This window comes from Saccostrea cucullata, unplaced genomic scaffold (assembly GCF_032062105.1).
Source record: "Saccostrea cucullata isolate Sc308-1 unplaced genomic scaffold, CSIRO_AGI_Scuc_v1 ctg430, whole genome shotgun sequence".
Lineage (NCBI taxonomy): Eukaryota > Metazoa > Mollusca > Bivalvia > Ostreida > Ostreidae > Saccostrea > Saccostrea cuccullata.
The window spans coordinates 386,452-399,080 of NW_026930981.1; the positions used below are offsets into that span (position 1 = coordinate 386,452).

The window sequence follows — 12,629 nt, forward strand, 5'->3', positions numbered from 1 at the left end:
TTATCAAACCTTATTTACATCATTAATTAATTCTGTTGTTTAATTCAGACTAGTAATGAATTAAGGATATGAAATACTTATTATATGGAGGCCCATGGGTCACATGGTCACCTGAGCATATTATGCTCAATTTGATAAAACATGTAATATGTAAATTATTGAATTATATTGACTTTTTCCTTGGTAAAGCCCAATATGAAGAAGTGTGCATTTAGAGGCAAACACCTTAGTGCGGGTATTACTGTCTCATGACAGCATCTAGTTAACATTGGTACAGTGGCAAACCAGGTATTTCGAAGGCGGTGCTTCATAACTTTTTGTCTGCTGTCAAAGCAAGAAGCTGTGAAATAAGGTCAAAAGAAACGCTTAAGTTTTACCCTTCTACAAATTTAACGAATACTGCTTCATGGTTAAAATTTTATATACATTGTACAAAACATATCTAAAATAAATAAAACATTTTCACATAGATTAAGTATTACAGGCACTTTTCATCAGGAGGGCACCTCTCAATTAGAGGCCTGGACACAATTGCATTTTTTACATTTTAAATTTCTTTATGTTTATTCAAAAATAACTTCAGTTTTATGAATTGATCTTAGGTGAATTTTCTTGGAATTGAATAACAGCATCATTCCTCAAAACATCACGTCAAACACCTTGTAATCATAATATACATTTTACGAGGTGTGTCGTTTGTTTAGTATGCACACATCACTAGGCACGGGCTGATCAGTTTGTTTTGCTTTCTTGCATTTCTACTCTGAACATTCTGGATTACAGTTTTCATTTTTTTAATAATGCAGAAAAACATCATTATGAAAAAAGTTTACTATGTTTAAGTACAAGAATATGTGTCAATTTAACACGTCCCGAGCTTAGTAGAATTTCCCAATTTTCCAGATAAAAGAGGTTTCTAAAAATTATTTTTATATATTACAGTGTGAAATGCTGAGGCATAAATCGTGAAATTATTTAGAAGATTAAAGAAAAATATACTATCTTCAAATCTGAGTCCCAGCCCGACCTTTTAACCTTTTACTGTTGTAAATGCATGCTCACTGTAAGTCCTCTCCCTTGTCTACACTTTTTTTGAGTATAGCCATATCTTCCTAAAATAAATATTTTTTTCAGAAAAAATCAGAAAGTTAAAATCTTACTATCCCATCTATAACATACGATTTTGAAGTTCGAAAACTACCGTTTTTTCCTGATCAGTAGTCGCTCTAATTACCATTCCCCTAAAAATAGTAAAATCTGTCTTTTATAGAAAAATGTTATAGAAAAATGTTACATTCCTCTGTTTATTCTGTGACACAAATGGAGCCAAAGAGATGACCTTTCAGGCTTTCAGGAAAGCCAAACTTGTTTATAATTAAATTAGATTAATAGGCTCTTTATATCTTACTGAACTGTGACGCATCATACACTTAGTATCCACGTCAGAGAAATATGATTATCATTATCATTATCCCCGCAAGTACAAGTTTCTCTAAAGTTTAGCGTAAATAAATGTATGACGATATTTTAATAAGAAAATAACCTTTCTTATTTTGTGAGATTTAGCAAGTATAGAATTGAAGAGATTTGAAAATAAATTGAAGATTAAATAATCTTTTTGAAATGCGTGAAATTTTGTGATTGCGAGAAAACGGTATATGAGTGATTTTGCGTTAAAATAGGAAACTATATGCGTTCAAATGCGTAACTGCGGGAAAGGGGGATAATTAATTTTCGTATTATACCTCTCAGTGGATGTACATGTACTTTATTTTAGTTCTCAGAAAGTTCTTTGCACGGGTCGAAATTTTTACTCCACAAAAGTATCTTAAAATTACAAATAAAAAAATTGATGTTTTTTTTTTAATTTAATTGCTTTAACTATAGGTACCAATGTTTATTTACATGACATAAAATTATAAGTGATTTTTGGTGTTTTGCAATGATAGGAAACATTATTTACACTAAGCTTTGCAAAATGAAAGAAGTTAAGAGAAGAAATTAAAGTACAATGTACCTTGTATGTATAAAAATGTACAACTTCTTCAAAAGCCTGGATACTTATGATTTTTATTTCTAAAATGTGTCGATCAGATTTCAATCAGAAATTGCATAAAATGTGTTTTTATTCGCATTTCGTGAAAACCATCTATCCCTCTGTATTCAATAATGCAGAAGTGAAAACAAGAATTAGATAGATTACATTATAAGAACATAATAGTCCCTGCTGACAAAGCAGATAACAACATTGTCTTTGTTTGTTAGGCTCATTTTATTACATGTATTTTCGAGGAACTTGGATTTAAGTCTAGAAATAGTAATCCAACTTATACTCAGAAATCCCTTTCTAAGGAAGAAATTCTTCAAAATTACATGTCAGTTTTGAGTATTTTTAATATTCCAAACAAACAAAATGATTTTAAATTAACAAATCTATATTGGATTCATAAAATTCCTTATAAACAAAGATACATAGCGGGTTCCAGTATAGGATCCACCAAGCTTCTCTCTCTTTACTTCTCACTAAGATATTAACAGCAGTGAAGGACAAACGTCAAGAGTATTGTGCAACCATATATTTAAGAAGTGGTGTTAATCAGATGTGGATATGTATAAATTCCATGGATCTTTAATTTGGAATATTTAAAATTACAAGATCTTACCAAAACCAACAGCTTAAAGACTTACGACTTTTGAACGTTATACACCACCATTCTCCGCGATAAATTAAAGTCCAGGCTTTTTGATATCATCGGCAGCTAAAAATGGAAATCGTAAATCAATTTACCTTGTCATTGGTTGTTAACAAAATAATTTTGTTACAAGTTTATCTTTTAAAAAGATAGGTGAGCTAGCGCCGTAGCAATTTTCAAACACAGAAAGGAAGATCCGTGATCAAGTGATTTATTTTGATGAATTCTTTAATTTTTATAAAGGCTGGAGAGTGATAAAGTTATTATTGTTCTGTGAGGCGTAATTTATAGACACAAAGGTTAAGAACTAAGGGGGGGGGTGACCTATTGGAGTTTTGGCGCAACGGAACATATATGACCTTTACTGGAGGGGGGGGGGTCTATATGATATGAAGAAGATGCCGATTGAGACATTTCATGTATGAGCTGATTTAAAGAAGAGAATTTCTTGGCAATGTAGCAAAGAAAATTCATTGGAGCTGAAAGGAATATAGAAAATAACTCGAAGTGTATGTCGTGTAAAGAGTCCAGAGAGTTTGGAACGCATGTGAAGTAGCTTAATTGGTCCTTTGGGTCATCTTTGTCAAGATATGTTAGGTTAAAAGCCATACACATCAGAATTTTTAAAACACAAATAGTTATTTTTAGTGTAAATTCTTGCTTCTGTTTCTGGTATTTGTAAGATTGGCTGAATTGACCAATCATGGTTGTGCTTAGATTTAAAAAAAAAAAAAAAAAAGAAAAATAAAAAAAAGGAAAAAAACATCTCTTGTCATTGTTTAGAGCAATCAGATAATAATTCGGGCTTTTCCGTCAGCAAACCCCCCCCCCCCCCCCCCGAATTTGAAATATTATAAATATGAAGTTATCTTTAAAGTGTAAGTTACACAATAAATAAACAGTTCTTTCATGCTACAACACAATACAACGAAATTGTTATCGTACGGTCTATCTGTAGTAGTTTTTCAGTTTTCCCAGAATGCACGACCATGGCGGCCGAGCATGCGTATTCAAGGAATTTGGACTAACGTAGTTGCTAGCGCTCGAGAGCGCTAGCAACAAGATTATAATTGTTCAGTACATCAAAATCACACAAACGTTTGATTTCAAGCGTCTAAATAATAATAATGTTGCAACTTTTTTGGTCGCGATTATTATTGTTGGAGAGACAGATTATGGGTGCGTTCACAATTCTTCCATTGGTACAAATATCAATATGCCATTGGCTTGTCTTTGGCACCAATGTTGAACAATGGTACAATAGGTTGCCTTTAAACTGTGAACAGCATATTGGTAAACCAATGACAAAACAACCAAAGGCTGTACCAATGGTTGTCAATAGTGAATAATGGTAACGCTTGGTTACTTATGGTCACCAATGGTAATCAATGGTAACCAACGGCAAATGTTGAGTTATTCACCATTTTCCAGAAACAACAAATTCAAAATGAAGTTTGTTTATTGTATTCCTAAAACAAAATAAATTACTTTTATGGACATAACTTTACAGGTGACTCTCGATGGCTCGAACTCCGATCTCTCGAAGTTCTCTATCTCTCGAAGTGAACCTCCGGTCCCGTTTTTTCCCTCTATATAAGTAAGCAAATTTACTCCCGATCTCTCGAACTTCCATCTCTCGAAGTTCTCTATCTCTCGAACCAAAACCTGGGTCCCGTTACGCATATTTCATTGAATTTTACTCTCTATCTCTCGAAGTTGATTGCGCGTGTATACAAACCAGTCAAGCGTAAAATTGATGCCGTCTGGACTTACCTGGAAACCGTGAAGGTCTTGGGCTGGCATGGAGGTGTTAATTGGTTGTTTACATAGATGACACTACACCTGTGGGTCGTCAGTGTGTTGTTTTAATTAATTGGTTATTATTCACGGGGTAAATTAAAAACAAATTCACAACTTATTTTGAATTGAAACCGAGACGATAATTATTTTTAAATTAATTTATAGATGTTCGTTTTAGTAAGTTCTCATAGACTATGAACATTCATTTTGATTATATAGAGTCTACATAATCCCAGTATGGGAAATATTACACAAGAAATTCTTTTCTCAAGGACAGAATACCGATTAAGAAAAATCTGGTGAACACTGGTGAAGGACCCGATCAAGCCGCGGAATAGCCAAACCTGCGATTGCTATTCGGGTTTCATGTCATCATGTAATAGGAACAAATAAATATTGAATATTTAGGAATTCGTTTTATTTATTTGAAATACAATCATTGTTGTTGAAATCAAGTAAATTACCTGTAAAATACGATTGAAGACGTGCAATGACATTATTAACATATACTTCCGGTATCTGTAAAAGTAGAACTTCGATGATCGGAACTGAAAATTCCGGATTTTATTTACTTTCCATCTCTCGAACCCCTCGATCTCTCGAACTTTTCTCGCGGTCCCTTGAACTTCGAGAGATCGAGAGTCACCTGTATATGAAAACTTGTCTTCAGGTGATATTCTTTTTCCAATACAAGTAATCATTTGTTTGAAATTTGGAATACTATGTAAAGATAACATATATTTCCCCTTATATTGTAGTAGAATATTCATCTGAAGTGTTATTACTAGTGAGGAAACTTCTCTCGTGCTACCAGGAACGGTCCAGGTAGCCATCTTGGGGGTTGACACTAATAAACGAAAAAATCTGGGTTACCAATCTGCCAGAGATGTGGTTGGCCTGCAAAATTGGTTACCAATAAAAGTTACCAATAGTAAACATTGGTACCAATGTTTTGCCATTGGTAAATAACACCACCAACATTAACCAATGGGAGAATTGTGAACGCACCCTATAATTGTATGATCGATGTGGAATATAATTATTATAAATTTGAAGCGAAATAAAAATAATGTGTTCGCTCGGGCAAACAAGATTATAATTGTTAAAAGTAAGAATAATTATTATAATTTTGAGGTGAAATAAAAATAATGTTTTAAAACATCGGCTGACAAGATTATAATCAAGAGGCGAAAAATTATAATAATGTGTCCACATTGACTGGCAAGATTATTATTGTGAAGTGGATCATTATAATTGTAGGACAAAATAATAATAATGTGTACACATTTAACAGACAAGATTATAATTGTTGCAGGAAAATAATAATAATGTTGTAAAAAGCAAGTTTGGATGAGATAATTATTTTTGGTATAGATATATAGGAAAATATAATAATAATGTGAGGGTACCCTACGGCTTTCCATAAAAAGCCATACACATCAGAATTTTTTTTAACACAAATAGTGGATTTATTCGTTATTTTTAGTGTAAATTCTTGCTTCTGTTTCTGGAATTTGTAAGATTGGCTGAATTGACCAATCAGAAATTAGAATCTTTCTTTGGTTGTGCTTAGGTGTAAAAAACAAACAAACAAACAAACAAACAAACAAACAAACAAACAAAAAAAAACTCCCTTGTCATTGTTTAGAACAAACATATAATGACTCGGGCTTTTCCGTCAGCAAAAAAAAAAAAAAAAAAAAAAAAAAAAAAAAAAAAAAAAAAAAAACAGAATTTGAATTATTATAAATATGAAGTTATCTTTAAAGTGTAAGCTACACAATAAATAAACAATTATTTCATGCTACAACATGATACAACGAAATTGTTATCGCACGGTCTATCTGTAATAGTTTTCAGTTTTCCCAGAATGCACGGCCATGGCGGCCGAGCATGCGTATTCAAGGAATTTGGACCAACGTAGTTGCTAGCGCTCGAGAGCGCTAGCAAAAAAGCATCCTGATTGTACACACAAGTCATCTGATGTTGACATTTAAAAGATGCTTGAGTTTCTTATTGACAATATCTATGTGATTTTTGGAGACCAGGTCTTCCAACAACCTAATGGAATTTCCATGGGTTAAAATCTCAATTATATCTTATTTGTTAATAACCTTCCTTTATTTATTAGAATATGAGTTTAAGACTTGCAATACAGTCGTTGACAAATTTTAAAAATCATGTGTGATGGAAGGAAATTTTATCGAAACTTATTACAATGAACAGTACTGAAGGTTTGAGAGGTACAAAGCGTGAAGTGTATACAGCTCAGTATTTTTCTTGAAAATGTATCTTGTGCGAAACTTCTTGGTGTTTACATTGACAGATGTCTAACGTGGTCAGAACATGTTCAAATTTTAACGAAAAGACTTGCAAGCAAAAAAGGTGTTTTGTCTAGATTAAGATCATTCTTTCTCTTGAGTTTTTGACAACATTTTTTCATACAATTGTTTTTTCCTCATTTTAATTACTGTTGTACTGTTTGGAGCAATATGAGGAATTAAGACGACCTTAGGAAACTATGTAAACTTCAAAAGCGAGTCACTAGAGTGGTTTTTAGCAAACCCTTTTTATACAACTACATAGAAATGTTTCTATAACTCAGATGGATGTATAACTTCTTTCATATTCTATTTGCAGATTATTTACGATACTGGATCAACTCCATCAAATCGTTCGGTGGTTCTGATGCTTCAGTACTTCTAGTAGCAACACACGCAGAGGGCAAAACAAAGGATGTAAGTCATGAACTATTCTGTGACTTTTTATTATTATCTGCCAATATACGTGTGCAAAATGATAATGAACATTACAAAAAATATTTGTCAAGTAAGAAAAAGTATAACAAATTAATCAAAACAAAAATGGAAATTTTACTTTGTCATGAAAGTTATATTATTCTGTACAGATTATGTTAAATTTTCAAACGAAGTAGTTTTGTTGTTAGATGCCAAAAATGCTTTGTCTAGTAATGTCCATCTATTGAATTGAAGGAGTAGTCCAAATAATAATTTTTTTTCACAAATGACGACAAATAATTTTAGACAACTGTGAAATCCAGTTTTCTAATGTATAATATAGGATCAATTTTCTAATTAAGGCACAGTATTGCCCCCTTATTCTACATGGGTACCAATTGAGCTTCGTTATTGGCAGACCGTTTTTGTATTCATATGAAGCAGAATTTGTGTTCAGTCTGTGCGTGAAAAGAAGAAAACACTTGCAGTGGCCTTTAAATCGACATTTAGATATATCGACGACGAATTGTCTATTAACAGTGGTAATTTCCATTCCTATGTATATAGGATATCTCCTGGTGAGCTTCAGATAAAAGATTCCACAGACTCTGACACATCTGTTTCATACTTAGATATTTTACTTGAAAAAGACGTTAATGGTCATCTAACAACCGAGCTCTATGATAAACGTGATGACTTTTACTTTTCTTTCGTCAGCTTCCCTTACTTATGCAGCAATATACTGCATACGGGGTTTTTATATCTCATTTGATTCGATACGCAAGAGTCCTACGTATGAACAATTTCTAAAACGAGGTAAGTTATTGACAAACAAGTTTATGAAACAAGAATATCAACAAGTCATCATTTCGTATGTTCTATGGTCGATACACTTACCTTATCAGCAAAGGAAGGATATGGTGATAACGAACAGCATTCAATCTCAAAGTCAAAGTCTCAAATCTCAAATTCAATTTATCATTGAGTCAAATGCTGACTGACGTTTTTCTTACTAATTGTTTGTCCATTATATATACACCGAATTGACGATGGATTTTCTGTTATTTCATGATCATGACAAGGAGCACACGGCATGACCGTTCGGCAAGGGATGCGCACTCCTCTATGACACGTGATTCCATCTCTGACATTTTGGAGGTCCGTGTTTGCTCTGCTTCTAATTTCTATTGTTTTATGGACTTCGATATTGAATACGGTTCGTTATCTCGATATCCTTCATTATCCCATGATCTAGTTAAACTTTCAAATTAGCCTTTTTGAATATTTTAATGGTTTTCCAAAAACTGTTACCATTAAATTTAATACGTGTATATACTTTTTCCCCAGTGGTTAAAATTAATTACAAAAAAGAATATGAAGTGTTTACTCTGACGAGTAAAATAAGTTAAACATTGTACTTTTATGAGATTTCAAACATTAATAACCCACGTATAAATATTGAAGTTTTTTAATCAGTTAAATACTCTTTGCAATACCAGTCCTTAGAAACTTAGCGAATTCAATTAGTTTGATTTATGAAATGAATGAATTAAATTAACAAACATTTAATCTTTACTGTCCGTGGCGTTTTGTCCCATTCTTTACTTGGTGGTTTTTAAAATCTAAAGTTACAGTCAACTTTTGTTTCTACGTGTTGTACGGAGTCGAAATTAATTTTTTTGATTATTGCAAGCAGATCAACTTACAACGGAGCATAAATAATACTCCGTATGTTGATCACTAATCTTTTGTAATTTTGTCACGTCAAATGTTTTATATAACATAAATGAAATACAGACACCAATATGTTTCATCAGAGAGTGTTTGTTCAGTTAATATTTGGTACCACTTTTTCTTAAGATATATTTTAAGTGAGTCATGGATTTAAAAGTAAAGTATACTTAAAAAGAAATAAAATGAACATTAAAATAATATTTTTTTAAATTTCAATCAGGAAATAGAAAAATTCTTTGAGAGCTTTTGGCGTGCCGTTCCAGAAGAAGACAAATCATGGCTCTACAAGTCTATTGATGGAAATGAATTTGCAATTGGACAAAAAGAAATGAACAAAGGATGTAAGAATTCTCTACAGTCCATAAAATCTGCAATTGCAGACATAGTATCTCGTAAATTAGACACAAAGATTGAAGTTCCGTCTTCCTGGGCTTTACTTGAACATTATTTGAAAAAACTAAGGCAGCCGCTGCTGTCCACTGATGAAATCGAAAAAGTCAATAATGAAATTCCTGAAGAATACCAATTGAAAACAAATGAAATTTTTGATTTCTTAATATTTTTTCATGCACATGGAATTCTTATCTATTTCGACGAAAAAGGACTAAATAAACATGTTATTCTTGGAATACAATGGTTCTCTAATGCATTCAGCAGAATTATTGCTGATAAGAATCACGTCACCACAGACTGTAAAAGAAGATATATTAAAGAATGGGAATGTTTCAACGAGACAGGGGAACTAAAGGAAACACTTCTCGATGCTCTTTGGAAAGAGGAACCATTGTATGTTAAACACAAAGTTGAGCTTATGTCTTATATGGAGAGGCTGCGAATGCTTGTCATTATAAGTGACAAGAAAACTGAAATGTCTTGGTATGTCCCATGCATGAACAGTAAACCCTTCAAAAAAGACATCTTTGAAAAAAATTGGAGTTATTCGTCAATCTTATGTTTTCGATTCGACTCCTTTGCCACGTTTGTGTTTTATCGGCTTGTGGCTTATTGCATGAGTTTCCTCGGATGGCGTGTTGCCTGTGATAAAGACAGTCAATGTCTCTATCATACGGCCGCAGTGTTTGAACATCAACATCACACTTTTATTCTTGGTATATGTGATGATGACATACAGCTGCAAGTCATGCGTATTGCTCCTTTACCACTAGAATCTCAAGTATGCCATAAAATCGGAAATGATATTGAATTTGGACTATCAGAACTCACAAAAACCTTTGCTGAAAAGAAAAATTTTCAAAGAGGCTTCAAATGTCAAAACATTATATGCAATGAAAAGGATCCGTCATTTATTCCTGAGAGTGAATTGTTCGAAATAGAAAATGAAACGATCCAATGCAGCTGTCCCATTGATGAAAAACACGAAATTAACGTTTACAGTACTCTGCGATTCTGGAAACAGGAAACAGAGAAAAAAGTAGGAAATTACATAACAATAGTTCGTGACCTTAATGTAAACAATGTTTTGAATATTTCAGCATGAATACTTATTTTCAGTTATATTAATAATATATATATTGAAATGATTTTCTGTATAATCAACATTCCTTAAGCTTCCTGTGTCTCCACCCTTCTCCTTTAAATATCAAATTCAGATGATGGTTTTAATAATCCATGGTAAAAAACGATGATTATAAAAACTTTTCCAAAAAACATGAATGAGAAATAGAGAGAGAAAAAAACCCAAGATATTTAACAAAGCTAATATGTCTCTTCTTTTTCCAAGGAGGAATCAAAGCCTTCGCAATGCCATTCACACATAAAGAGTTCAGCGCAGGAGTGGAATTATTTAAATATTTCAACAGATTCAGAGGTTATTGTATAAAATTTTTCTTCACACTTCGTGAATAAAAATGATAATTTTGTTTTCAGTTACGTTTATACTATTTAATTTATTTGAATGAGTTATGATATAAAACAGAATTGTATTGAAATTCAGACCATATTATTCTACAAATTCTTAAGGGGAATTGTGCTTTTCATATAATGGTTTCTATATAGTGAACCGAGGAGATACTTTAACTTTATCTAGCATGCTGAAAAAAGAATACCTGTATTAGTCTTATTTTAAGTCTTCATTCCATAAGTTCTATAGTCGATACAATGATTTTGTCAGCAAACACAATTTATCTTTACGACAAACATTGACTGACGATTTTCATAGTAAATGTTATGCTATTATATATCTAAATTATAGTAAGATTTTCTGTTTTTCCTGATCATGACAAGGAACACACGGCGGGTGCGACTTGTCAATAGCGTTGCTCACTTCTCAATAACACCTTGTCAAACTTCTGATGTTTTGGAGGTCCGTGTTTGCTCTGCTCCTAAGTTTAAAATACAGTTCGATATCTCCATATATTTCATGTCATAGTCAGAATTAAAACAAGGTCCTTATTTTTGTACAGAATTGACTTCGGAAAGTTCGCCTATCTCATCAATACATACATGTATGGCGGGTATGACCCATTAACAATGGATGCTACTCCACAGCCTAACCATAACCCTAGATTTTTTAGAACGATCTGTTTGTTATCTTCACTTTTAAGTTAGCTCTTATCGTCTATACATAAAAAAACATAGAAATATGCAACAAATGTGGAAGACTATCTGGTGACTTTTATCTTAAGTTTCAATTATACAATAATACATCTAATATAATACAATACAATAATTTGATATACTTTATATAGCCGAAGACAAATTTACCGAAGACAGGACCACTGTATCCCTTTTCAAAGACAACGTATCAACGAGATGTGATGACGAGTCAGCTCAAAGCAGAAGTCAGTAGAAGTGTTGGGATAATTTACATCGACGGGCATCCTGCAGGAACAGGATTCCGTATGGGAGACAAATACATTATGACTTGCTTACATGTTATACAGAGTACTATTACAGGTAAATTTATATTTAGAGCTCTATATTTTACATCTGTAGCATAGATATCCCGTTATATCTTAAGGTAAGGTTTGCGTTTACAGGGAGATAACTCTTGCAAATCACCAAAGCGTTTGAAACAGGCGAATTTAAACCAGCGATGCTAAGCATCTCGGTAACGAATTTCCTCTGTCATACTTGATGTTTGTTGTCACTTATTGTTAGGACTAAAACAAAGGACGTTTTCAGGAGAAAGTCTTATAACAAATCAAAGCATAGGAATCTTAGAAGCCTTTGAGATTAGCGTGATGCACGTGGATGAACCAATAAAGGAGGACTTGTTTATTTTCGATATGGAACGTGGCAAGTTGCACGGCCGATCAGAAGAAAGTCATTGACGCATTGTGCTGTTTCTCGCTTCACCACTACACTAAAATTTTAAGCAAGAATGGGAAAGAAAAAAGAAAAGACCTGAGAGTATCCTGTAAAGTACTCGTATTATGCTATATGCGGCATTATCCTGTTATTAGCATCGCGATGCTAATAATTTTTGACGTTATTTTACGTTACGTCAGAAGCGTTAAATGACTTAATATTTCAACATTTAATGATTTTAAATTGTTTGAAGTAAAATTTAGAGGAAAAAAATAATTTAAATACCACGTACCAAACTAATTCGCACCGCGATGCTAATAACAGGAGTATATATAGAGAGACGACGTTTCCAAATATCAAGATTATAAGCTCCACAGAGGGAAGTAATCCCGGG

The 12,629-nt window shown here is 32.8% G+C and overlaps 1 protein-coding gene across 1 annotated transcript in view; it reads left to right on the forward strand.

The window, feature by feature from the left end:
• The window catches only part of LOC134230837 (uncharacterized), an 85,763-nt gene extending 73,505 nt beyond the window's left edge, over window positions 1-12,258 (forward strand). The window contains exons 5-9 of the mRNA XM_062712691.1: window positions 7,134-7,231; window positions 9,186-10,397; window positions 10,707-10,793; window positions 11,674-11,881; window positions 12,086-12,258. Coding sequence (XP_062568675.1) covers window positions 7,134-7,231; window positions 9,186-10,397; window positions 10,707-10,793; window positions 11,674-11,881; window positions 12,086-12,258 — 1,778 coding nt within the window. The remainder of the gene's footprint in view (window positions 1-7,133; window positions 7,232-9,185; window positions 10,398-10,706; window positions 10,794-11,673; window positions 11,882-12,085) is intronic.
• Window positions 12,259-12,629: the final 371 nt, after the last annotated feature.